Source organism: Durio zibethinus, chromosome 2 (genome assembly GCF_047325235.1).
Source record: "Durio zibethinus cultivar Kanyao isolate XHJ-2024 chromosome 2, ASM4732523v1, whole genome shotgun sequence".
Taxonomy (NCBI): Eukaryota; Viridiplantae; Streptophyta; class Magnoliopsida; order Malvales; family Malvaceae; genus Durio; species Durio zibethinus.
The window spans coordinates 38,590,959-38,617,992 of NC_143163.1; the positions used below are offsets into that span (position 1 = coordinate 38,590,959).

Below are 27,034 nucleotides of genomic sequence, written 5' to 3' on the forward strand. Positions count from 1 at the left end.
TAACATGGCTACATGTGAATAACATTGCCCTATCTTTGCAGTCCGAGGGAAGGATTAATCCGATTTATTCGATTAGTTGGAAAATCTGGAAGGAAAAAATCCGACTTCTATCTTCTGGATGTAACCCTATAAATTGCCTTTGCTCATAGATGTATAGAAGCATAGAATTAGAAGATTTTACTTGTAATGGTAATGAAGCATTTTGTTCTCTTGCTACTTTTACTTGTGCTGCATCACTGAATTTTCCAGAAAATGCTCGTTCATAGATAAAATTTTGGCTCTGCAACCGGTGGCTTTTTATGTGTACAGTGACCATGGTGAAGACAAGGACATGGTTGTTATGGTTGGATACCAACTCCCATCTGAAGCAGTCTTTCTGGATGATCATCCCATTATGAAGAATTTTTCATAATTCGATCTTCGATGGAAGAAAAAGAGTTCAAGGTTCCACTTTTCAACTTTTACTAATCTCCCATTTGAGGTACTGTCGTCCTCCCTTCCCCATAGACATGCTTCGTTTGACCTTCTTAGTATATTTGTTTAGAAATGGCACTCCTATAAACATTTTGTTCTTTTTCGTTTGTTTATTCATCTCACCCGATGCCACAAAAAGAATTTTTAAATTTCTTTGGAAATATAAATATGGGTCAAAAATAAATTTTTTTCAGAAACAAAAAAGAAAATAATAAAACGCACCGTTTAGGCTCAAAAGAGACGACCAACAAAGTAGGAACAAACACACAGAGAATCTAGCTGTCCAGGGAAGATCTCTATATCTCTGTCAGTCTGAGTTTTACGGTTCCTTAAAGAAGAATAGTCAAATAATTCTCCTCCTTTCCTCTTCTCTTTGCAAACAGTGGGATAAGAATTAGATTTTCTTACCTAAATCCCCAACAACCTACAACATTTTTCTCCAATCGGATCTAAATCTTTGGCTTTTCATTTTGGGTGATCTAATCTTGTCTGAAAAATTTTGAAGATGAGTGAGGTGTTCGAAGGGTATGAACGACAGTACTGTGAACTCTCAGCCAATCTGTCCCAAAAATGCAATTCTGCTTCTCTTATTCTCGATGCAGGTACTTCCTCAATCCATTCAATCCTCCACCCCTCAAAAAGGAAATTTTTTAATATAGTTCTTTATGGTGTTACAACCCTTTGCAGAACAGAAGAAGCAGAAGTTTTCCGAGATAAATTCTGCGATTGATGAGGCTGATGTCCTGGTACTGTGTTCGAAGGATATGTTTGTTTTTGTTCTTTCCTTTTTTTCTTTTTTTTTTTTTTCTTTTTCTCGATTGTTGTGTGATCTTGATTTGGATTTCGCTTTTGTTGGTAGATTCGGAAAATGGACCTGGAGGCAAGGAGTTTGCAGCCAGGGGTAAAGGCAGCACTTCTTGCTAAATTAAGGGAATATAAGGCTGATCTGAATAAGTTGAAGAGGGAATTCAAGAGAATTTCTTCACCTAATGCTAATCAGGCTGCTCATGATGAGTTGTTGGAGTCTGGGATGGCTGATGCTCACTCGGTAATTTCTGGATCATTTATCATCGTCTCGTTTTTTTCCCTGTGCTATATCTTTTATCAATTTCTCTCAGGGAAACTGTGTTTGATTTGATCACATAATTTAGGATGTTTGAGAAATGATCACTTAATGTAATTCTATGCATCTACTGTAACTTGTGTCCACCGTTTTATATGCTGCTGCATGGAATTCGTTTTCAGAAGCTAATATTGCTGTATTGATAATCCTGCTGCATCGCCATTCTGTGGTCTTGGTGTAGTTGGGGGAGAGAGGGTGAGCCTTGGTGCAATCATAAGGTTGCTCCATTGATCTTGAGGTCACAGTTTAGCCACTGTCTCACAGAAGCAGCTTCTCTGTTAAGCATGGGGAAGACTGCATATATCTGGACCTCCCTAAACCTTGCAATGGGTGTGCCTCGTGCACTGGGGATGCTGTTTTTGTTAGTTAGGGATGGTGGAATTTGATAAACGTATTTGTTGATAGTTTGGGATTATGAGAATTGTTCATACCTTCTCATTTTATCAGTTTCAAACACTACTTTTCTCAGTTTGTCGAAGTTTCATTATCACCCTTTGATGACTGCTAAATATGTTTGACTTGCCAATGATTCTGCATGAAATGTGAATGCTTATTTTTAGCAGTTAACCTATTTGGAAAATTTCTTAACTGGGCAGTGACTGATTGAACAGGTTTCGGCTGAGCAAAGAGAAAGATTATCAATGTCAGTGGAGAGACTAAATCAGTCAAGTGACAGAATTAAGGAGAGTAGAAGAACTATTCTGGAGACAGAAGAGCTTGGTGTGTCTATCCTTGAAGATTTACATCAACAGCGCCAGACTCTCCTACATGCCCATGACAAGGTGTTATTCTGATCAAAATTCTTATACATACCATATATTTTTTTTCATATCACTTCTTGAGGAGGGAGCAAAGACTAAATGCACACACATGATGAAGTACATGGGATGTTGATTATTGATTTTCTTTCTTTGTTGTTCTTTTGCAGCTTTATGAGGTCGATAATGCCATTGACAAGAGTAAGAAAGTTTTAACCACCATGTCACGGAGGATTACCAAGAACAAATGGATCGTCGTATCAATAATCGTTGCTCTTGTCGTTGCAATCATCGTAATCCTTTATTACAAGATTTCACATCGCTAATGAATCTTTGAACCGTTTTGCCACTTATGGTTGTTCTTTGTTGCTATTTCTGCCACTTGTATGTATACATTTTAGCCATATAATGACTGCATCCACCCATTTGATACTTCCTTATTGTGTGATGTTGAACTGATATGTAATGTATATTTACTTTAACAATCTGTATCGGTTTTCCTTTTATGTAAATCCATTAAGTGAAACTCTTGGCCACATATATTCTTGTATTCAAGAATGGGCCATCCTTTGGTGAAAGCATTGCACTGTCAGATTGGGTGGGTTGGGTTGATTCGGATTAGACACGGTTAGCTCCTAGCACCTCGGGCTGGACCCACCTCGGAAGAGAAAAAATCTGCCAGATTCGTCAGATATTGAGGAACCCAACTTCCCTTCTCCTTTCTCCCGAGCTTACTGTCTACACAGTTCTCCACGGCAAAGAAATTCCCGTCTTTGACGCCTTGGGTTAGACGAGCTGATTAACCTGAAAAGCTGCTTAAACAGAAGCCCAAGCTTTCAAAAGCTCACTAAGAAGAAACCCACAATTGAAAAAACCATGGATTCCCTGTCGTCAGTCTCGCCATCTATAATTCTTCCTCCGAGCAACCCTTTGCCCATGCAACGGCATCGTCCTCCTCAAGTAGCTGTCTTTTCCTTCGCCACCAATAACCAATTTCCTCGCTTTTCGTCTATCTTTAGCGTGCCTTCTTCTAAAGGGAGACTGAGTCGAGTTTTTTATTGTAAATGCAAATTGAACGGTGGGGACGAGAGAGAAGAAGAAGATGATGATGGTGATGATGTTTATGGTGAGAAAGAGGAGGTTGAAATGGCGCTTCATTTGGACGGTACGATTCCAACTACTTCCAGCGAGTTTGTGAAACGGGTTTCGTCTCGGGCGTATGATATGCGGAGGCATTTGCAGCAGACTTTTGATAGTAGCAGCTATGATGGTAAAAACTGTTCTTTGCTAATTTCTATCTATGCTGCATATTTTGGGTGTTTTAATGCGTTTTTCTACTTTCTGTTGCTTTCTTATTCCTGTAATTTTGTGCTTGTTTCTTTCGCCTAATTGCTTGCTATTCGAATTCTATGTTGAAGTAGTTAAAAAGTGGCAACTTTAGCCTATAGGCAGAGCCTTCTATTCTGTTGAAATGCAGGTTTATTCCTGGAATGTTTGGTCATTAATGAGAAGTATGCCTGGCTCCATCCTCTGATTTCTAGTGAATTGTCTCTGAACTGATCCTTTTCTATTCTCCATACTTTTTTTAGTTTTCGTTGGAACTGAAACCTCAAAGTTGGGGCACCTACCATTCTTCTTTCTTTCTAATTTCCAGGATTTTTGTCTGGTGGCTTATTGTGAATTCAACTTGTTGGCAACTACATTTCTTTAGCAAATGTGAAAGATCCATGTCTTGTTGTTTTCCTTCAAAATAATTAGAAATTTGTGGAACTTGTACCCAGCTACAACATGAGCTTATATTTTTTCTTTACTAGATAATAATTCACGTAGTTGTTATGCTGCCACTTCATACTTCTTCCATAGAATTAACAGTCATGCTAGCTGCATAATATTGACCCTTTATCTGACATATACAAAGTATGAGTTGCTATATCTACTTGGTCTGCAATAGTGGAATTTATGGATGCATATTTTTAGCGTGGGTAATAGTCGGAAATTATTTGGCAACCTGTATTATTTCTTCAAGGCTTGATGCTTTGTCGACAATATGGTACCATATCTTTTGTTTTGTTTCTTTTTTTCACAAAGCTTCACTACTTTTCCCGCACTTAATCTTGTTCAGTATTGGAGGCAAATCCATGGAGAGATCCTGTGAAACCTTTATATTTACTAACTCACAAGGAAAACTAGTTGTGCACAATGAGAACTCAAAGAAATCGCAGGTCTAATTTAGCTTGGAAACCTATGTATCTTTTCTTGAATTATTATTATGATTGCCCTGCCTCACATACTTTTCTTCTAACAGTGAAGTTGAAAGGGAACTTGGATTATTGTTTTCTAAAGGAGCAAAATGGAGTTCTGGAATTGGAAACAAAACTAAACAGCCTAGAGCTGGTTCCAAGTTTCAGATGCAGGTGGAGGATGATAGGGAAGGAGTGCTTGTAAGTGGTTAATGATTTAGTCTTTTTTATTTGTATCTTTCCTAAAGTTAGTTTGGATGTTTTAGCTGTGTAGTGTCAATTGTCGAAGGAAATTAGGGGACTGGAAACATGAATCAAATTCTGGTCTCAATTAATCAAGCATTTATTCTCATGCTTAACATGTCTTTTCTAATCCCTTCCTCTAGCATCTCCATGGTTAAAATTAGTATTGTTGCTGTATGCCATATGGTATGCCTTCATTTCCCCTGCTACTAATGCGCTGATGGTCATGGTGCATGCAGTTTTCCGAATGAAAATAGTTGAAGTTGGTGTTTTAATCTTACAATATTTGCTTTCTCTCGGTTGGTCTGCCGCTCTGGTTGTCAAGTTGAACAACTCCAACTCTTGTGACATAGGTATTTGAAGATGAGAATGAAGCTGCAAAATATTGTGACCTAATGCAGGGAGGTGGCCAAGGATGTGAAGGTGTTGCAGAGATGGAAGCCTCATCGATAGCTACCAAAAACTTTACTGTCTTTCTAACCCTACAATTAAATAGTTGTTTATGATAATAATAATAATCTACTTACTGTTTTCTGCAGGTATTTGATCTTTGTCGTAAGATTAGGGCTCTTGCTGTTATGTTCCGTAAGGGAAGAACACCTCCTCTACCCCAAAGTCTGGAGCTCAACCTGAGAGCCTGCAAGCGATCCCTTGAAGACCGATGAGGACTTGATATGAAGCGAGTCAGGGTAAATCCTGTAGGCCTATGCTGTAATGTAAAATTCATTTAAATACAGAACAAAATCTTAATTTGTGGTTCTGCATTTAGAAGTTGTCAGCATTTTATTCAAATACAAATTTTTGTATGACAATATGTCACTGCAGATTATGATTCCCAATCTTAGAATATAGCTTCTATAAAGTATTGCCAAGCATGAAATGGTCGGTCCAATTTAATTTATATCTATAATCAATATATAAGTATAAATGTGGAGAATTAATCTGTAACCACGGCTATAGATAAAGTGACATTCCCCGTACTTTTGACTTTCCACTTATATATCACCAGAATGCTACCATGCCACGGGGATATTTTTAATTTTATAAAAAATAATTTTTAAATTTTTGGATTTTTTGAATTGAAAAAAGTTTAAAAATCTTACATCTCTGAGTTTTTATAGGTATGTTTGTATTGATTGATTGTTGTTAATTTTTCTTTTGAAATTTATTAAAAAAATCTTAACTCTAATGTTTTTTAGTTTTTTAATTTTATTGTCTTTGTTTATAGGTGATGTTTTATGAAAAAAAAAAATTCTAGATTTGATTAATTTTTAAATAATTTTTTGTGTATTTTTTATTGATTTTTGTGTAGGTTATTATTGCTTTAGTTATTTTTTATATCGTAATATGTTAGTCTTATGATTTTTTAGGTTGATTTTTTTATTGATATTTAGAGAGTTTTTTTTATTATCTAAATGTTTAGTTTGATTTTTTTAAAAAAATTTTGAGAATTTTGTAATTGTTAACAACATTTCCTCCTATTTTTACTCACCTTTTATTATTTATTTATTATTTATATATTTTTATTATATTATAATTAGAATTAAACAAATAAAAAAATATTATTTTAGAAAAAATACAAGTAAACGGTTATTCACATGTCTTATCATATGTCACTGTCCTATCCTTTAAAGGAATAGATTTAATATGTATAGTGATACTTAGTATTATAGATAAAACGACCTGTGAAAATGTAGGAAAACATATTGTTTTTCTAGAAAAGAAAGGAGGGAAAAGAAAATACAATTTCTACGTAACAAAGAAAGAATTACAGAGAGAGAGAGAGAAAGAATGTTATTCTGTTGAAAAGGTAAAACATGGTGACGGATACAAAATTATATACAAAATAAAAAAGTTATTTATTTTTTCCAAATGCATTTCATTTTTTCCAATTTAGATTCCAACCAACGCTCCTCCACGGCGCCATATCAAACAGGAGAATATAATAAATAATAACAGAAGGAAAAAGAAAAATTGCGATCTATTCGATTGGACCCGAAAAAAGAAAACAGATCTTTGACCATGAGCTCAGACAGATACGGTGGAGAATTGCCAGCGCAGGGATCGAGCGGGAAGGCGAGTTCGACATCATCGGCGGAGAAGCAAAAGGAGAAGGCGAGAGTGAGCAGGACTTCGTTGATCTTGTGGCATGCTCATCAGAACGACGCCGGCGCTGTACGCAAGCTTCTTGAGGAAGATCGGTCTTTGGTCCACGCTAGGGACTACGACAACCGTACGCCTCTCCACGTTGCTTCACTTCACGGCTGGATTGACGTTACCAAGTGCCTCCTTGATTGTGGCGCCGATGTCAACGCCCAAGATCGCTGGAAGAATACGGTGCCACTTCAGCCTTTCCTTTTTCTCTTCATTTCTCTAATTTTCAGGCTTTCACTGTTTCCACTGTCTTTTCTTTTCTTGCATTTAACATAAAGTTCTTTTTTTATTTTGTTTGGTGATTGCAGCCTTTAGCTGATGCAGAAGGATCTAAGAAACATAATATGATCGAGCTATTAAAATCATATGGTGGATTATCTTACGTAAGTTCAGCTTTTTTGCTTTGCAATTTTTAATTATTGAGTATTTTGATAACTATTTTCTTTCAATATTTAGTCTAAAATTAGAGTTCTTAAAATGTCTTTTTTTTAATTGCATTTCTTCATTGTAATGAACTTTAATAGCCAACTTTAACATTATGACGGATGATTAATGGCAGGAAATGGCACTTTGATTAATTATGGATCAAGTATCTGTTTCGTTTTAGTCATCATTTTGTACATTTCATACTTGGTTGTTTGTCAGACCAAGGACTTAGATATTGGGGCTGACTCGAAATTGTGGATGGCCTTTAACTTTCCATTCAGCGTTCGTCTGTTTTTCAATCCTTCTTTAAGAATTATTTTGTTTGAATCCTAGAAGGACATCATTGGTATCATTCGTTTGAAATTTGCTAATATTGTCTAAAGTAGATCCTATTAGAGAGGGCTGCTTGTTCAGAATGTTGCATGTGTGTTTCCCTATCCATATTGATGTGACAATGTTTATTTTGTTTACAGTGATTCATGAACAATTTCCTTAACAGTGAAATGCACTCTGATTATGGCTTTTAATGCTTGTTCATTATATCTTCTGATCTGGTTGCTACTGGAGCTAGTTAAACAAGTTTAACTGATGGAAACCCTTTTAGACCTTGTGAGTTTTGCATTTTAGCTGCTTTTATGGGCTAAAAGTTTTTATTTTTGCAGGGCCAAAATGGAAGCCATTTCGAACCAAAGCCAGTTCCACCCCCTCTACCAAACAAGTGTGACTGGGAAATTGACCCTTCTGAGCTGGACTTCTCAAATTCAAATATCATAGGGAAGGTGTGATATCAATTTCTTAATATTGCTAACATGCAGGGCAGAGCTTGTTTCCCATGCATGCAAACTGTTTTAAGTGCAAAACTATACTGGGAAAATTTCTTGTTTCAATTTTTAGATGATGTATCTGTCTTGATTTTAGGCTTTGCTTGGTAAGAAGGATGAAAAGGAGAGGCCTAGAAAATTTTTTATCCAATGGTTAGGTTTCATAACCACCTTCCAACTTTGTACCTTAACCATTGAATTAAAAATTTTCCTTCCTCCTTTTGATCCTCCGAACCAAGCAAAGCCTTAATTCACTTATCAAACTAGGTGTTATGTCTTCTGTCGTTTTGCCATAAGTGCATGTGATTGTTAGTCAAACCATAGAATGCTTATTATGGATGTAGATGTGTGGTGTTTGCCAAGAAAGAATATAATAAAGATTCTCTTATGACTAACATAATGGTAATCACCTCTTTGGCAAGATGGTAAACATTTGATGAAATGGAGATTTAATCTGTATGAATTTGACAATTATCAGGACAATTACATCAGCACTGGCCGTAATCAGAACATGGTCTTTAGTAGTATGATCCAATCTCTCTGCACTTGGAGATGGCTGAATGTATACATTACCCTTTCTGCTTATTAGAAAGATTGATTATTATTAAGTTGATATTTCAGGATATGTTTCTTTGGGCTAATGTAAGTTTGAATTAGCTGTCAAACCTCTATAAGTGGTTTTAGATTGTTGGTGTGTCCCTTTGATGTGTAAGTTCCATCTGTCAGTTTGGAACTTGAATTCATATATAAGCTACTTAAATTCTGGTAGTCAACAATTCAGCATGCAAGTACCTGGTCCATTTTCCTTATACTATCTGGAATATATGCTTTCACTGATTATATCCTATACTGACAGGGGTCATTTGGTGAGATTTTAAAGGCCAGTTGGCGAGGAACGCCTGTAGCTGTCAAACGGATTCTTCCATCACTTTCAGATGACAGATTGGTGATGTAAGCCACTATGTTTTGAATATATCTCTATAGTTTGCTTCCAAAGCCCTTTCCCATGAATGTTTACTTTCTTTAATGTATATTCTCATTGACAATGAATAGTGACCAAAGGAAAAGATAAAACTCACATGAATTCATCCAAGGCATGAAAATTTTCCTTTAATGACTCATACCTCTCCTTGGTGTAATTAGCTTCAAATTTTGAAAGCCACTTATACATTTTACAGGGTCAATCTTTGCTGGTTTTAGATATGATAAATTTCCTGTCAATCCAGTTTGTTATTGTATTACAAATGCAATTCTTTGCGTGTGTTCTGCTGTGCTGGCTCAGTCAGGATTTCCGGCATGAAGTGAATTTGCTTGTAAAGCTCCGCCATCCTAATATAGTTCAATTCCTTGGAGCTGTCACTGAGAGAAAGCCTCTTATGTTAATTACTGAGTATTTAAGAGGGGTATGTGAATGGATATATGTTTCTCATTCTATTAGATGAGAGAATGCATAAATGTTTACTTCTCTGTAGAATATTCTATAAGAAATCTTAAATTTTCTTTAATTACCCTTTCTTAATCTTATCATTATATGCTATTAAAGGGTGATCTTCACCAGTATCTCAAGGAAAAGGGCGCACTTCATCCATCCACAGCCATCAACTTTGCATTGGACATTGCTAGGTATATAAGAAAGCTTCTATTTTAAGTTTATAGTCAGTGCAGCTCCATGTGCCATGCTTTTGGCATCTAAGTAGAACTTAGAGAAAAAGAGTGAAAAATGTAGAAGCATACCATAAATCATGTTGCATTTCTTAACTAGGATAAAATCATTACTTTTCTTTGGTTTTTAACAACTTCTCTCCCTTTTGACAGGGAGCTACTCTACAGAATATGTTTGGCTATGTGACTGCATTTAAAATTCTCTTGTATATGCTATTTTGCTAAACTAGATTTTATAAATTTTGTGGCCAGGGGTATGGCTTATCTTCACAATGAGCCAAATGTCATTATTCATCGAGACCTAAAACCCAGGTAAGTCCGTTGCTATTTCAGTTTTGCTGTGCAAACAATCCTGTCATTATTCATTGACCGTGCGCTTATGTAGCGGAAATGAGTTTTTGAATTTTGAATGCTTAATTAACTTTGGCTTTTTTCTGAAAGCACAAAATATTTTCCCCATTTCTCTAGTTGATTTCTTTTCTTTTTGCTCCCATGATTGCAAACTTTGAATTGCATTGACTTTTTCATGTTAAAATTTGTTTATTTTATCAGGAATGTGCTTTTGGTCAACTCCAGTGCAGACCATTTGAAAGTTGGAGACTTTGGACTGAGCAAGCTCATCAAGGTTCAAAATTCTCATGACATCTACAAAATGACTGGCGAGACAGGGAGTTGTGAGTGTTTCTTGTAGATTTCCTTTGGATAAAATATGATCCTCAGTTACTTACTTTCTTTACATTATTTGGAATTGGAATAGATCGTTATATGGCTCCTGAAGTTTTCAAGCACCGGAAATATGATAAAAAGGTTGATGTTTTCTCCTTCGCTATGATACTTTATGAGGTAATCTTCGTCCTCTCTCAAAATGATATTGATCATGAAGTATTTGAGACTAGTTCTAATGCTTTTTATTCTTACTTGGAGCAGATGCTTGAAGGAGAACCACCATTCTCAAATTATGAGCCTTATGAAGCAGCTAAGTATGTTGCAGAAGAACACCGGCCTTTTTTTCGTTCAAAATTATACCTCCCCGAACTGAGAGAGTAATTCATCAATAAATTTCTACTTTACTAGAAAGTTTCGTGGTTTGTGCCACACCATGTACAGTGTCCAACCATAACTTCATACTTTTAAAATGATAAGTTGGTTAGGTAAACTATCATGTCTGCATGAAGATTTGCATATTTTTAGTAATTATTTATAACTAATTAGCATCTTGACACATATCACGGCTTAATGCTGCCTTGTATAAACATACCACGCCTTAATGCAATAAAGTTTCTTAACTGAATTTATCTTATATTAAAACAAAAAATTGGAGTGCTGGACTTGGAAAAGTGGAATTGCTGATTGTTTTCTTCTTGAATCTTTCTTAGCTTAACAGACAAGTGTTGGGCTGCTGACGCCAACCAAAGACCTTCTTTCTTGGATATTCTCAAGAGGCTTGAAAAGATCAAGGAAAATGTACCTACAGATCACCATTGGAATATATTCAATGCGTGATATTCAAGATTTTATGTAGATGATATAAATCCTGTTTCCCTCCCGTCGTCTCCGGCCCGCCCATTTGTGACAACGGTATTTCGAATAGACTCACTAATCACCTCGTGATAGATGCTGCCATGACAGGATTTCCTCTATTCTTGCCAAATTCAATCTTGAAATCAGATGTCTGCTTTTCAACTGTTATTATTTTTTAATACAAGTAAATCTAGGCCACGCAGATTGACATATATAAAATGTTTCCTCATCTTACAGAGTTTTATTTTTCATCCTTCAATTGTAATCCCTTGTAGTCACTATTGATTATGAAGAGCAATAACAGGCAAAGCAAATTTTTGTGTTCTATTAGTGTCTGTTTGGAAATGGTTGGACAAAGTTGTGAAGTCTTTAGGCTGAATTTCTTGTAAACAATGAAGCTTTTCTCATTATCATTTGTCCATTCATTCGACTTTCATATTCTAAGCTTTGCATTTGGATTGGGGAATTTCGTTTTTTTTTTTTTTTTTTTGATCCAGTAGAGCCAATTTTAAATTATTGAAAATTCCAATTCCAATTAATCTAACTAGGAAATTATTTTTGTCAAAGCACATTTTCGCCAAAATATTTTACAAGAGTACAGAAGAAAACAACTGTTGTCTTACAATACTTAAATGAGCTTCTTTTTCTCGAAGAAGGTTTTCAAGTGCCAAAATTGTAACCCTGCTACTGACAGGCAAAGAAAAAGTGAGAGGAAGGACAACCAGAACATTTTGGAGGTAGTAGCTCGGTTGAGCTCCTGCATTTCTTCTTCCCTGCAAAATCCCACAGACACAACCAAAGGTGGTGAGTTAAAAAAACAAAGACCGCTTCGAGTTTCAGTGACAAAGATGTTTCGTTTACCTTTCCCGCAAATAAAACATTTCCTCGTGAATGGAAGTAACAGTATCATACAACTTCTTCAGCTCCAGTTCCATCGCCTGGTATTTACAATACAAGTACAAACAAAAAATGAAGCCTTTTGCTTTTCCATCCAACATTTTTTCTACTCAAATTAGATCAAGGGTTGGATCAAAGATGGAAACAAAAATTCCAATATCAAATAACTGATATGCTGGAAGGTTCGATGGCTTCAATGGTGTAAAGAACTAACCTGGAAAAGCAACTCTAATGCTTTCAGACTAAGGAGAGACAAAAGGTTGGCACTATATTTCATTAGTATTATCTTGCAATCTATCAATATCCAGTGAAAGTGTGTGCACCTAATATACAAAAAGCCAGTGTATAACTCAAAATGCTAAAACAAAGGCAAGGAAATTCTCATACATAGAATAGGGCAAAGTGCAAAGAGATCCAGCCTAGTGAACTTCATTATCAGCCACTAATGCTAAGTGAAGATGGCAGACCTGCTTAAAAAGGAAGATAACAGAGCTTAAGCCTAAAGAAAAAGCAGTAATTTCTATAAAACACCGAGACCCTTCAGCTTGGCACCAGGCAACTCTGGTTTTACATCTTTTTCAATTAGTTCTAATCTACCAAGATGACTCTAATGCTTGTTAGAAGAAATCTGCTTAGTTTTCTGGTACTTAAAAACCCATAAGCAACAAAACCAACAAACACCATTCAACACCCCCAACCCTCTTCTCCTCTCTCTTAAAAGATAGGCAGGCTGACTTTTCCATGAAATCGATAGCAATGCACCTTTGTTACATTATTTATCTTTTTCCTTGGGAAGGAAGAGCTATCCCCACCTAAAACAGACACAAGTGAAGCCAAGCAAAACCTCAAATAAATCTTTTGTAACAAGGAACAACAAGTCTTATGGACATATAGCACAAGAGAAAGACACCCCTTTTACAATTGCAAACCTGTTGTCTAACTCTAGCTGACAACACCAAAAATATCCAATGAATTCCAATTAGTCCTACCTAAACCTCCTCAGCACATAAAATCTCACTGATCACGGTTCGTAAATCTTAACCAAATTGCAGTCTTCAGCATGCTTTCGACAGCTTTTGAGCATAAGATTTCAACATACTGTATTGTAGAGGTATGGCCCTTAACCCTTTTGCTCTAGCAAACAGAAATAAAGCCAATCCCTTCAAAGAGTTAAACCCCTAACCAAGGTCTTTTTTCACATGCTAATTATCTTGATTTTAGGAGTTAGGTGACTAATGAGAACTGCCCCCATAAAAGAATAAGCTCAAAGAAAATAAAAATTTAAACGAAAAAACATGAACATTTTTTTTAAAGGACCAGAAGAAGACTTACATCGACTTGGCCTTTCTTGGCAACATTAGTCCAGTCCTTAGCGTGGACACCAGTCCTCCAATCAAAATCAACGGTAACCGTCATTTGCGGCGAATGATCCGGCGCCCAAAAGCAAGCCATGTAATCTCCCTGCTCCGCCGTCGTAAATGCGAACTGCCCCGTCTCCACCTTCTCAGCCGAGTGAAAACTATTCCCATACGACGACGTTACCTTCATTCAGTTACCCCCAAAATAAAACTTCTTATTAAAATTACTCTCAAAATTCATTGCAAGAATAAAATAAAACCCCAAAAAATTAAAAAATTAGGTTTTTGGTTTTAGTTTTTCTAGAGTACCCTGACGGTGAGCTTGTGAGAATCGGGCAAAGGGTGATCCTCGTTCGGATTGACAACGTGGTATTTTCCGACCGTCATTGAATTGCCTTTGATGTCTTCGGAGATGCATTTAGTATGTCCCGATTGCAACTCGAACCGTAATGATTGCGATGCAGGGAATAAAATCCCCACTACCAGAACCACGATTAAAACCGACCGAAGAATCATTGTCAGCAAATCAAACTTCAACTGCAAAACAGAGAGAGAGAGATTCTTTGGGTTTTTTTTTTTTTTTGGCTGGTGTGAAAGGGAAATCAGCTTGGGTTGGGGAGTTATTGCGGCAAAGAATGGAAAGCGGAAGAAGAGATTAGGAAAGGTCAAAGTTAAGTCTGCCACGTGGTGAGATGGCGTTGGAGGAGACACGTAACAGCGAAACCTAGATACGTTAAGGCTGTCCTGTCCTGTTTCCCAGATCCGTTTTACTTTAGATTGAATCAGTATTTTCCTAATTTTTATATAATTATTTATCGAATCAGCACCCCTATTGCTCTCGTGAAATGAAAAAGACTTAACGTATAAATCAAAATTTTTATTAAAAATTAATAAATCAAAAATAAAATTAAAAAAATCTCATTATATAAATTAAACATATAAAATTAAAAAAAATTAATTTTGATATATTTATTAATAAATATTTTTAATAAAAATATTAATAAATTTTTTACAATTAAATAAATATTTATTAAATTTAAATTATAAATAATATTTTTAATAAAATTTTATTTTTATTAACTTTATTAATTTATCAATTTAAAAATTTTATTAAAAATTTTATCTACCCATTTCTATTAAAAAATTCACAAATTTTATTTATAAAACTTCTTTCCAAATACACACAATCCTCAACTACTAGAGGAGAAGAGTGAGAACCCTCAATCCCTTCGTGCAGCAAATGAACACCCACTGTCCCATCCACCTCAAGCTCAACAATGAATGGCTATGTGTTCAAAGCTTTGGAAAGCTAACCTTAAACCTTCTCTAACATCCCATACCTCTGCCATAAGATTATTGTAAGTTAGAGATGTGCAAAATGGTCCGAGTGAGATAAGTTAGAATGCGAGCTAGGAAAGGATTCCATGCTTTTAAAATTTGTCAGGATTTTAACAAATGATATCTTCTGTTTCTGAAAACAATAAAAGCCATCGAAGAAGTAACAGTTTTATATTACCATTGTTTCAGCACCGTTGAGCATAAAATACAATGGCTAGGCGCCCTGCAAAGGTCATCAATGAACTTATTGGGTGGGGTGATTCCCAGGAATTTGACATTATTCTCTACTTTTCTTCTTCTTTATATATCAATTTTAATCTTTTTTTTTAGTTTTTTTAGAAACAAGATCCGTTATTAATTTAAAATCACACGCACACACCCAAATTGCCCCATGTGAGAAACTGATATCAGTGTGAAGTAGAATTCTGAATAATAGATACATTTATTACACAGCACCCAATTGTTCATATCATTTCATCTTTGCAATTAACACATTCATTATTCTTCTGACTCTCTCTCTTTCACAGGATTCATTGCTTTTGCAGCTGCTGCTTTGGTTCACGTTAGACAAATAGAAAAATTTTTAAACATATATAAAAGCAAGCTTTCCGTTGAAGGAAAGCTTTTGCAATTTGCAGTAAAAGGGGTATGAAAGTTTGAACTTTTTTGAGTTCATGTAGGCCGGCTGTTTGTCCATCCATATATTCAATGCAAAAGGGTGTGAGTGAGTGCTTGATTCATAATTGCTAAAGCTTTTTCTTTCACTAAATGAGAATGTCATTTCGGCCGTTTCTGATCAGATCTCAATTCAATTCCTATGTTGACAATTAGTATTAACAAAATTGAATTCAGAATGACACCTTGTCACCAAGGCATTTGGGGGTTAATGCTTTTCCATTATTTGCGTATAATTGTGCATCTAGTTTCCACAAATGGAACTAATTTAGTTAATTTTTTTCTATTTTGTATAAAAAAAGTTATAGCACGAGAATATGAAAAAAAAATAAATATATATATATATATATATTTTAAAAAATTTATATTTATTGAATATTATTTTTTAAAAATAATTATATGAAGTATTTGTGTTAACTGGTATTTCGTGGTGAGGTGAGATAATAGTAAACATTTTTAGCAAGTTTCCTTAGTCGGGCATTGATTATTCCTCGAAAACTCAGACCTCGAATTCATCTATGACAGGCCAAAGTCAGCTATCTTCTCTTCATTGTTTTGGTTATTTTCTTAATTCCATGGCGGCAATTTCTTGATTCTCTTAAGTTTACAAAGGATTTAATTACAATTAATAATTTATATATTTATATTATGTTTTATATAAAAATTATATATCATAATTTATGTTAACATAAAAATATAAAATAATTTTTTATTAAATTTAAATATAATAATTATTAAAATTTTAAATATTATTATTTTTATATTTTATATTTATATCATATTACCGTATCATATTTTAAATTATTAAATATAAATTCAATAACAACTACAAACTCATATGGATTTTTTGTTTGTTGGTTTATTAATTTAAACATTTTTAAAATGCACTTGGGATGTTTGTCGCTAGAAAGTACAATTATACGAGAGTGTAACATGTTCAAAGCTTATTAAATGACGAAATAAAAATATTTGCTTAGTCAAAATATAGAAAAATATTTTAAAATTTTAAAATTTAAAATTTAATTTAATTTAATTAATTATATTTATAAAATAATATTTAATTAATTTAAAATTTAAATCTCAATATATATAATTTTTTATTAATAAAATCTATAATAAAAATATAAAAAAAATAATTATATACAAAGTATTCTTGAAAATTATCATATTAAGCAATATGGAATGTGAAATTCATCAATTAATTACCAAATATGACATTAAATACAAAATATTTTTATAAAAAAGAACAAATAAAATTAACTTTATTAAAAAAAAAAAAAGCTTGTCCCCATTCTAACAAAAGAAATCTTCGGAACGATCGGAGCCGTCCAATTTTGCCCTTACATATAATTTTATTTTATTTAATTCTCTCGACTTCTTCGATCTTCTCAGTAACCAAACAGATCCCTGGCGCTTTTTAAAACCAAGAAACAGGAAACAGAAAAAAGAAAAAAAAAAAAAGAATTTCCTTGCCAAAGAAAGATAAAAATAATGAGAAAAAGGGAATAAAATTTAAAAAATATAAAATTTTCGTAGCAATAGAGTACATAGACTTTTAACGGTTTTTCCTCTTCGTCCAAAAAAGGAAAACCTCAAAAGATTTTCCAGTTACCATCTGTTTGGTTGGTGATATTCATTCATTCAATTTTTTTTCTTCCTCTGTTGATGCTCGTGATCTCTTTCTAGGTTTTTTTTTTTTTATTGTTTTTAAAAAGAAGGGGAAAATCACATTCTTGATTGTTATTTTTTAAGGTGTGAAAAGAGTTGATTTTTTTTTTTGTTGGGTTCAAATGAAGAAAAGGCAATGAGGAGAGCGGAAGAGAAATGGAGGTTAGATCTGAGAATAATATACAAGTGAGGTGCGACAAGATTTCTAGTCAAGTGATTCCTAGGACTCGTCTTCAGGTTTGGTTCTTTAGAGTTTGTTCTAGCATTTTGCTTTGGACTTGTTTGGTTCAGCTTGTTGCCGTTGGTGAGCTATGGCACCCGCGTTTGCTTACCGGTTTAACCAACCGGATTTCCTGGATCAACACTCGCCCTCCTCTTCGTCTTCAACTCTCGCTCCATTCCCCGCCTCCTCTTCTTCCTCCCAGTGAGTCCCCCCTCCCCTATCCCTATTTTTGCTCTTTTGCTTTGAATTTGCTCGAAATTTTGATAATGGTTTGGGAATTTGTGTTCAATTTGAGAAAGCCGCAACCTTGGTAGATAAATTGTAAGAATAAATGTTGTTTACTGTCTTTTTTATGAAAGGCATATTTTTGTTGTTTTTGTATTGCCTGCTGGAAGATGGGTTGTGCTAGGTTGCAATGTACTTTCAAGTTTGCAATTCATTATAGCATCCTTAATTAAGTGTTAAAAGTATTGACTGGACTCTCTGATGAAATGATCGTTGGAATGTCATCTATTTCATCCTTTTAGACAGGCTGTCAACATATATCTGATACTAAATTTCTGGATTCTTGATCATGTTCCCGAATTACTTAGGTTTATTAGGTTTATGGTATGCTTTGTCGGATAGTTGTTGCTACATGATACTCTAGAACCGCCATATCTTGGTTTCTGTAAATACCCATGAATTCCATGATGCTACAAACTTGTGCTACTGGACAATATTTGGAAATCATCAACTTCCTTATTACTTAACATGCATGACAATCTTCTTGGGCAACTGAGAATTTGATAACCTATGCATTATACATCATATATGTATCCATGAATTTTATTGAAGGAAATATTTTTGCCTTTTCAATTGATCTTTAGGAAAAGTAATACCTTCATTCTTGTATATTTGCAGGAAACTACAAAAGTAATGGTTTTCTCAAAGTTTCGTGCAATGGGGGCTTGAATCAAATGCGTGCTGCGGTTTGCATCTTTTCTCTAGCTCATATTTTCCTTGTTTGTTTATTCAATATTATGTTATTAATCCAGCTGATTGGGCTTTTTTAGATCTGTGACATGGTAACTGTTGCCAGACTTTTAAATCTCACTTTGGTTGTTCCAGAGCTTGATAAGAAATCATTCTGGGCAGATCCTAGGTATGTTTATCATTCTGAAAAGGTTGTTTCCTTCTTTCAACGCTGCTTTAAAAGTCTTTAACTCATGATCTGTTTTTGCAGTGATTTTGAGGACATTTTTGATGTGAGACATTTCATTGATTCTCTACGGGATGAAGTTCGCATTGTCAAAAGGCTGCCAAAGAGGTTTAGTAGGAAATATGGGTTTCAAGATTTTCGGATGCCTCCTGTTAGCTGGTCAAATGAAAAATACTACTTAGAACAGGTTGGTTGCCCATTATTAATTACTGTTTTATACTTAAAAATGAGTTCCTCTCCCATTTATCATTCCAACAGCAGCAAATTGGTAATTCTCTCAATTGATGGGTGGACGTTTTTGTCTCTTCTCTTTTCTTTTTGATTATGCAGTACAATCTAATGCCTGACATTATTCCTGACATTATTTTACAGATTCTACCCCTGTTCAGTAAGTTTAAGGTAGTTCACTTCAATAGAACAGATACACGACTGGCAAATAATGAGATCCGGCTCGATCTTCAGAAACTCAGGTGCCGTGTTAATTTCCAAGGACTGAAATTTACTCCTCAGATTGAGACTTTGGGGTATAAATTGGTTCACATTCTTCAAGAAAAGGGACCCTTCGTGGCATTGCATCTAAGATATGAGATGGACATGTTGGCTTTCTCAGGCTGCACTCATGGCTGCACTGTGGAAGAAGCTGAGGAGCTAAAACGATTGAGGTTTGTAATGTTTGAAGCTGATATATTCCAGTGACAACACTCAAATTATGTTAGCAAGTAGTGGTGTCCCCTCTGTTTAGGAGGCATGCACTAGTCACCCCAGCATGCACCCACACCACAAACAAAATAGCAGAGCCATGTCCTGCAACTTAAATATAAGCTTTTTTCTAATGTCTTTCCACTGTTGGTAGTCATCAATAACAAAATTTTGTTAGTTTTTGGGCAATATGATCATGGTGTATCCCTACCTTGTTGGTTTGAGTTGCATCAAATGTTTGAACTAGTGATGACAAGATTTATATCTATAGATCTATAACTAGTTTCATCAATAAAACTTAGAGTTGCATCAAATCTTGTGATTTCAACATTATCAATAGCAAGTATCAGGACATGACGATATAAACATGTAACTAGATAGCTATCTTTTCCTTTCAGGTATGCATACCCTTGGTGGAGAGAGAAAGAAATAGTGTCTGCAGAGAGGAGACAACAAGGGTTGTGTCCTCTGACACCAGAGGAAGCAGCATTAATTTTGCAAGCATTGGGTTTAGATAAGGGGACTCAGATTTACATTGCTTCTGGGGAGATTTATGGCAGTGAAAGGAGATTGGCACCACTGAGAGCTGCATTTCCGCGGATTGTGAGTTTTTGACCCTGCAAATGTTTAGCTTTTGGTATTGATATGTTTGTTTAAAGTTCTACAAAGCACTGCATTTCTATATTACCAACTCTTTTTGGTGCATATGAAAACTCTAAGCTTTTGTTAGAATTTTGGGAACCTAGTTGCAAATTGTTGTTGAAGTCTTCTTTGATTTCAATGCTGATGTAGCACTCACTCATATCAAAGAGACAGTTTGGATTGCATGAACCATTTTTCCTGCACTTAGTTGAGCTGACAGAATCTCTTTAATCCTTGACCATATGCATGTTTATTAATTAAGTATTGGGATTAGCTCTACTTCTGGCTTCTAAAACAGGCAGCTGTAACTGTAGTTTCCATTTTGTTTTTGCATATGATTCTTGTGGATCTCAAGACATTATTACAATTTCAGGTTAAAAAGGAAACAATATTAGATCCAGTGGAACTGCAGCAATTTCAGAACCATTCATCTCAGATGGCAGCTTTGGACTTTATGGTATCTATCGCCAGCAATACTTTTATTCCCACATACGATGGGAACATGGCAAAAGTTGTAGAAGGCCATCGCAGGTATGTATGTTGCTGAATTATGTAACAAGGGAGGGGGGATTATTTTCGTAGCCTTAACAAGCTTTTGTTCAGGTATCTTGGGTTTAAAAAAAGTATCCTGCCAAATCGAAAGAAACTTGTGGAATTGCTGGATTTGCATCAGAATGGGACACTTCCATGGAATGACTTTGCACTAGCAGTAAGGCAAGCTCATGAGAAACGGATGGGACAGCCATTCCTTCGCCGGGTTATTCCAGACAAACCAAAGGAGGAAGATTATTTCTATGCAAACCCTCAAGAGTGCCTATGTGAGGGAACACATTGTGAAGACTTATTAGGCCCTGGTAACTCAAGTATGCTATAATGATTGTGGGCGATCAGTTCTGAACTCGGCTTGAGATGGTTTCTGCACAACTGTTTCAAAATGGTGTGGATGATAATCCAGTAAGGTTCAGGACAGAATGCCCCAAACGATCAATGTTTACATGCACTTAAAAAAGAGTTTTGTAAGAAACGGCGGCAGAAAATCCTCCAGCTCCCATCTGGGTACCGAAAGAAAGAAAAAATTTTCCCCTTTGCTTATAAATTTATTTGTTTTTCTTATGCCTCTTGTTGATTTGTATTCAGCACTGTCACATAAATCCACAGTTGAATTAGCCAATATTTGTACAATTCCCTTGTCTCTCGTTCCTCAAAAGTGCCTTGATGCAACGAGTTGATTAGCACACCTTCCAAACCCAGCACTTATTGTCACACAAAGGGTTGCATAATGAGCAAATCATTAATGATTTTATCTAGCTGCAAAATAAACCTATTGAACCATCGGCATGAGACACGATTAAGTTCAACTCCATCCAATTCTTATTTTCAGCAGACTAACTACAAGCAAATTACAATATTAAATTGTTATGAAATAAATATAGCTCAAGTGGATGACCGATAAAACGAGTGGCATAAATCCTGGTAGAAGATTGAAGCATCTGTTGGTTGTATTATCATCTGTTCTTGCTCAATCTGAAAAAGGTGTGCCAGCTAAATAATAACAGTTCGGATGTTTTGGAGTTGCCATCAACAGTTGCCTCAATCTTAACACATGGGTGTTGATACTTTGACAAGTCCTAGTTGGTCTCCCAAAAGATTATTTCACCTTGCTCTCCAACTAGACCAAGATCTTTGAGCCTCCTTTCTTGGTAATATTCCAACTCATCCAATTCTGATTCCCTTTCCTTAAAGATCTCATCAATTTGCTGCAGCACCTTCTTTTCCCCTTCTCTTATTCCCACAGCAATTTCCAGCCTTGGATCTAGATTGCCCCCTTCCATCAGCTTTTCATCCTGCAATTAACAAGTATTCAACAATGACACCCTTGGGCAAGTTTGCTATTAGAAGAATATCGTTTGCTCAAAATTTTTCAAAGAAGCTGAAAGTAGTAATTAGAAAGGAAAGTCATTGCGGCATATGATGGATTAAGGATGCCATCCTAGTAGAATAATTATGTAGCTGAAATTTGTTTTTTGGTCAAACAGCTACCTTTCTTTAGCTGGAATTTGAAGTAAACATTTCTATTACTTTGCAAATCTAATTTGCAAACATCTATTTCTATCTCATAGGCTTTACTGAACAAAGCCAGGCTTTATTAAAGAATTAGATTTGATTAGGATACCAGAAAGATACATCTTTACCTCTTCAATGGTGGTATGATAGCCAGAGAGAGCAGATTTGCAGGCATCACGGACAACCCGACATATGAGCTCTTCATTGGCACGACTTACAGGTAAATCAAGGTGGCCCCAAACTGTGTTTCTAAAAATAGATTCCAAGAGGAAAGCATCTGTTCCCCCTAGTGCCACCAGTCGTAGATATGGAATCAGTCCTGGTGGAAGCGGCCGATCCAAAACAATGTCAAAATAGGCAGTCTCACCCAAACCATTGGTCTCAGCAATGTCGAGCTTGTCTCCAAAAAATGGGTCTGACTCTGGTATCTCCAACGTTAACGTATAAGCATTGCGCTCTGACTTTGATTCTACGAATCCATAATCGAGTGCTAACTCAGCATTACTCTTGTTTAAATCGTATTGAATCAAAACCTGTTGAATAATCTTCTCAATCAGTCATCGCATGTGAACATATGTCATATCATCATAATTCATCTGTATTATTGGAGATAGGCATTTAGATAAGATCAAGTTAATTTATCTCGTGATTTAAAGAGCAGGAATGCTTAGATGATGGTGACAGGCGGACAGCTATGAGTGAAAAAAGCTTCTCACATAACTTTTTGAAGCATCATTGTCAGAGTAATAAAATTGGAAAAACATGAAGTTGGAAATCCTCACCTGCTCTCCTGCCTTGACAGAAACAGGAGACCGCAAAGAAAAAAGGAGATCCCTAGAGAAAAGTCCAGCGCCTTTAATCTCCCATGCATAATCTTCTGTAGTAATGCTAGGGCTGTGGTTGATCTGATTAATGAATAAGATTGGAAGAAAGTTAAAATCTGAAATTAAAGTCAGTTAAAGGCAACCAAAAGAATACAATTTAAAGTGGACAATTGTCTTCTCCGAGACTGAAAGACAGCTATGGCAGTTATAACTTTTCTTCAAATTCTATCAGAGCTTTTGTAGCATGTAAGTTATTGGAAACTAGTTCCAGGGCAATTCAAGATGATCTCCCTTTTATATCAGACCAGAGTTAAATTAGGCCCATGACTAAAGTCTATTACATACTTCAGTAATTCTTGCATGTAAACTACTAGAAACCAATTCCAGGGCAAGCAAGATGCTCTTTTGTTTATTTCAAGGCCAAGATTAGCCCCACAACTACTTACTATAGGCTGCTAAACATTTTAGAAGAAAACTCCATCATTTTTCCAAATTTATTCTGTTTCTTTTCTCTGCAACCTAATTTTAAGAATAATAAAGGGGGCTTACCAAGTCTGCAAGAGGTATCAAAACAAGATTTTGACCACGAAGGCGGGAAAATGCCCTTGATCTGAGAATCCCAAATGCCCAGAAGAAATCATCCAATGTTATTGGAGCAGGAAATAGCTGCTTGTTAGCGAGGATGATTTCTTCTTCTACTTTCAAGAATTCGTTCCGCACATATTCTTTCACTCCCAATGTTGTGCTCAAGAGTTGAGTGCCTGTGCCATTTAATAGAACACTAGTGATTAGAATATACTATGAAGAATGAAACAAGAAAACCTGAAGTTAAATACCTGTAACATGGAAAATAATATTTCTAATTGATCTGCTTTGCTGCAGTGTTAATTAAAGTAAAGGGTATGCATAGTTAACAAAATGTACAAGTTACTTTGATGAGGAGACTATATCTTTTACAAACAAAGTTCTATGCATATAACAAAAATGGCCATTAAATGCATTTCATTGCATCTGATCTGGGTCACATTGTTAAAGTAATTTGTTTATGTAATCGATTATACTTGTGAGTCCTGAAATGGTCATCAGGCAAATGCATTGAAGTACATAGAAACCTTAGCAACAAATCTAACCAGAACATAAAATTGAGAGTTCTATAAAATCTTCTTCGACCTACAATTTGACTTCTGTAATGCCAATTTGCTTGTTGAACATGACAAAAAGTTTCTTAACATGAATATAAGACTATGACAGAACTAACCTTGAAGCTCAGCAAGCTCCTCTTCTGACCTGCACTGGAACCATACAAACAACACTTTATCAACCCCAAAGATCTAAACCCCATTCAGAAAAAGGAAAATTATAACCAAAACTAGAGATTTAAGAAAGGGAATACAAAAAAGAAAAAGAACTACAAAAGAAAGAAACGAGAAAACAAACCACACCCACCAAAACACAGTTGAATTTGTTAACTCTGGAAGTATATCAAGATAAACCCGCCATTTAGAATCTTCCCTCAACTTCTCCCTGATCAAGAACAAAGCTACAGACTCCCAAGGTTTCAATCCACTACACACACTTCCAATCTCAGAAGCTGCAACTGCATCCTGGTTTATCCAAAACCGGTTAGGAATCTCCAAGACAACCTCATTCCTGGAAATATCTTTTTTTGCAATGAGTCCAAATCCTTCAGGGACCATTCCAGGCTTTACAGGAGACTTGGCAGAGATTACACCCTGGTCACAGAGCCATTGCCAGAAGGTTTGGACCTCTGGTGGAGGGTCATCAGTTGCTGGTGAGTGAAGAGAAGTAGCTGAAAGAGATATGGGTTTCTTTGTAAGGTGGATGGAAAGTGTTGGTTTAGCAGTGAAAGAAGAAAAGTGCTTGAGAGTTGTCGAAGAAGAGTGGAAAGTAGAAGGTAAAGCCGAAGGCGATGAGAAAGTGAAGAGCATTGCTGCCATTTGGATTTTTTGGATGAGACGAGAATTGAGATGTGGTGGGGATTTTATTGCTTGTGGTTGTGGATTAGATGATTAAATTCTTTAATTTTGGACATCATATTGTCAAAAAATATTGTCTCCATTTATTTCTGCTTCGAAAAAAAAAACATGAAGCATCTCAATTCTCAACCTTCTCTTTTGAAAATAGTGATAGCAAGCCTTTTTACCCGTTATGGGCCGGAGTTTCTTTCATCTTCCTTTTGATGGAATGAGCCAAGGTTTCTTTCTTCAATCCAATTAGAATTGGGTAAAAATATTTGTCTACAACAAAATGCTTTGCATATGGTTGATCCCTAAGATACATACAATGCGATCCAAAAATCTTTGGCATTCACTAATCAAAGTTTCCTCTGCCTTGCATGATTCCTTTTCCTACCAACTGATGTTAGAATTAGTGATACTACTCTTACTCAAAATTTTAAAATTAAAATTAAAATTAAGTAACATTACTTATATTTATTTATAGAAGGTGTCTATTTCCTCTTATTTGTTCTCGTGCATCTTATAATTTTTTTTTTTTTTGTATTTGAGATTATTGAAAGTTGAATTTTGATTGAGTTTGAATTCAAAACTGAAAATTTTTATTTTAAAATTGATTTTAATATGACCCTACCAACTGCTCATTAGTGGGTACGTTGAATTTTAGAGCAAATATCAACCATTTTATGAGACATACATTGAATGCACGCATAAATAATGTAATTATGACTTACCAACGTACATATGAATACATGATCCCATTTGGAAGCCAGAAATAATGCACATGTATTATGAAGAAGGAAGCCTTTTCAAGCAAAAGGAAAATCCCATGTTAATAATTAGCACATTGAATGGGGAAAAAATTAAATAAATAAATAAATTATTATATTTTAAAATGTTATTAGGAATTTATCATTAATGCCGTAACTCACAATTATTTAAATAATTTTATACTTTTCTCTATAATTTTTTAATCTAACATTATTCAAGAAATTAATCAGAATCACACCACAATAATTCAACTGTTTTATTGACCGAGACATTTCAAATTATAATTACCTAAGAACCACAAAGTATAATTTTTTTTCTTAAATAAGCTAAGACTTTTCTAAACAACATTGTTAAAGATATTGTAACCAAAAGTTGCTATTAGAACATGAGATAATTTCAAGCATGTTATGGCTAAAGAGAGTTCAGAACAATTAATAGCTGCCGTTGATGACAAGTTTAGGCTAGAATCAAAGATGTGGCTTTGAATTTATCTTTTAGGTACTATCATTGAAGGTATGGTTGAAAACACAGTTTACAAATTCATTTTAGAAAATTTGTCAGAATCAAATCCTTCACATTATGTTACATTTGTGTTCCTATCAAATTTGTTGGGCTATGACTAATAACATTGAAGGTGAATAAAGAATCCTGTGCAAAAAGATTGGCAGCAGAGAACCTGTCATATAGAGGAGGACTTAGAAATTTACGTTTTTTTTTTAAAGGCAAAGCAGTGATCATTGTTGACGGGAATTCAACCTTTTGATCCTTCATTGTTATTTCATGCAAAGATTACGATGGTCAAATCCTTCACACGGTTAAAAGGGTTTGAAAAGCGCAGTAGAATTCTTGGATCTGCCTTGCCAATATCAGTTCAAAATTCAACCGAACGTGCCAAATAAAAAATTACTACTACTATTATTAAAATCAAGAAATATGACAGCTGGCTTCGGGGGATGTATTGTTTTTGTTTGGCTACTGGTTTTTTGTGTATACCTGTTTCCTATACGTTCAAGATGTACGGTCCGACTATATAAAATTTGAAGATAATATTGATGATCTCAGCGTTTTCCACAGACGACAATGATCACCCACTAACTCTCTGTACCTCAACATATTCAAAGGCAAAAGGAAAGTCTTGAACTTGGGTTGGGTTAGCTAGGATTTCCATATAAAAATTTGAGTAAAGAAACGATATAGGTTTACCTAAAAAGAATGAAAGAAGAGGGACTCATTCTCCATTGGTGGAGTGGTCAATTGTGGCTGCCTCTGGTTCTTT

The 27,034-nt window shown here is 35.2% G+C and overlaps 5 protein-coding genes and 1 pseudogene across 9 annotated transcripts; 4 read left to right on the forward strand and 2 right to left on the reverse strand.

Annotated features, from left to right (window-relative positions):
* The first annotated feature begins 755 nt into the window (after positions 1-755).
* On the forward strand, positions 756-2,867 carry LOC111318313 (vesicle transport v-SNARE 12-like). Its single transcript, XM_022921084.2, has 5 exons — positions 756-1,076; positions 1,162-1,220; positions 1,334-1,522; positions 2,209-2,379; positions 2,526-2,867. Exons 1-5 carry the CDS (start codon positions 980-982, stop codon positions 2,679-2,681), a joined length of 672 nt encoding a protein of 223 aa, XP_022776819.1. The 5' UTR covers positions 756-979; the 3' UTR covers positions 2,682-2,867.
* Positions 2,868-3,015: 148 nt separating this feature from the next.
* LOC111318312 (uncharacterized) lies at positions 3,016-5,718 on the forward strand (annotated as a pseudogene). Its single transcript, XR_016334595.1, has 4 exons — positions 3,016-3,625; positions 4,478-4,577; positions 4,661-4,796; positions 5,192-5,718. The product of XR_016334595.1 is annotated as an uncharacterized LOC111318312 (transcript).
* Positions 5,390-11,749, forward strand: LOC111318308 (serine/threonine-protein kinase VIK-like). Of its 4 annotated transcripts, none has more exons than XM_022921081.2 (12): positions 5,390-5,527; positions 6,736-7,175; positions 7,301-7,375; positions 8,081-8,197; positions 9,096-9,190; positions 9,522-9,642; positions 9,783-9,862; positions 10,154-10,213; positions 10,454-10,575; positions 10,659-10,744; positions 10,829-10,944; positions 11,278-11,749. In XM_022921081.2, the coding sequence occupies exons 2-12, from the start codon at positions 6,861-6,863 to the stop codon at positions 11,402-11,404; spliced, it is 1,314 nt and encodes a 437-aa protein (XP_022776816.2). In that variant the 5' UTR covers positions 5,390-5,527; positions 6,736-6,860; the 3' UTR covers positions 11,405-11,749. The 4 variants fall into 4 exon arrangements, with proteins under 4 accessions (XP_022776816.2, XP_089612323.1, XP_089612328.1 ...); XM_089756197.1 differs by having other exon boundaries at positions 10,829-10,881; XM_089756192.1 differs by having other exon boundaries at positions 5,394-5,527; positions 6,775-7,175.
* Positions 11,750-11,928: 179 nt separating this feature from the next.
* Positions 11,929-14,309, reverse strand: LOC111318311 (transmembrane emp24 domain-containing protein p24delta9-like). The gene is made up of 4 exons (XM_022921083.2): positions 13,987-14,309; positions 13,652-13,861; positions 12,284-12,360; positions 11,929-12,195 (listed from the first exon to the last, which is right to left on the reverse strand). The coding sequence occupies exons 1-4, from the start codon at positions 14,191-14,193 to the stop codon at positions 12,051-12,053; spliced, it is 639 nt and encodes a 212-aa protein (XP_022776818.2). The 5' UTR covers positions 14,194-14,309; the 3' UTR covers positions 11,929-12,050.
* A 2,704-nt stretch (positions 14,310-17,013) lies between these two features.
* Positions 17,014-21,305, forward strand: LOC111318314 (rhamnogalacturonan I rhamnosyltransferase 1-like). The gene is made up of 8 exons (XM_022921085.2): positions 17,014-17,782; positions 18,485-18,552; positions 18,637-18,725; positions 18,807-18,969; positions 19,155-19,444; positions 19,880-20,084; positions 20,497-20,654; positions 20,727-21,305. The coding sequence occupies exons 1-8, from the start codon at positions 17,515-17,517 to the stop codon at positions 20,995-20,997; spliced, it is 1,512 nt and encodes a 503-aa protein (XP_022776820.2). The 5' UTR covers positions 17,014-17,514; the 3' UTR covers positions 20,998-21,305.
* A 166-nt stretch (positions 21,306-21,471) lies between these two features.
* LSMT-L (Rubisco methyltransferase family protein) lies at positions 21,472-25,023 on the reverse strand. Its single transcript, XM_022921086.2, has 6 exons — positions 24,458-25,023; positions 24,270-24,298; positions 23,561-23,772; positions 22,970-23,092; positions 22,316-22,720; positions 21,472-21,967 (listed from the first exon to the last, which is right to left on the reverse strand). Exons 1-6 carry the CDS (start codon positions 24,967-24,969, stop codon positions 21,752-21,754), a joined length of 1,497 nt encoding a protein of 498 aa, XP_022776821.2. The 5' UTR covers positions 24,970-25,023; the 3' UTR covers positions 21,472-21,751.
* Positions 25,024-27,034: the final 2,011 nt, after the last annotated feature.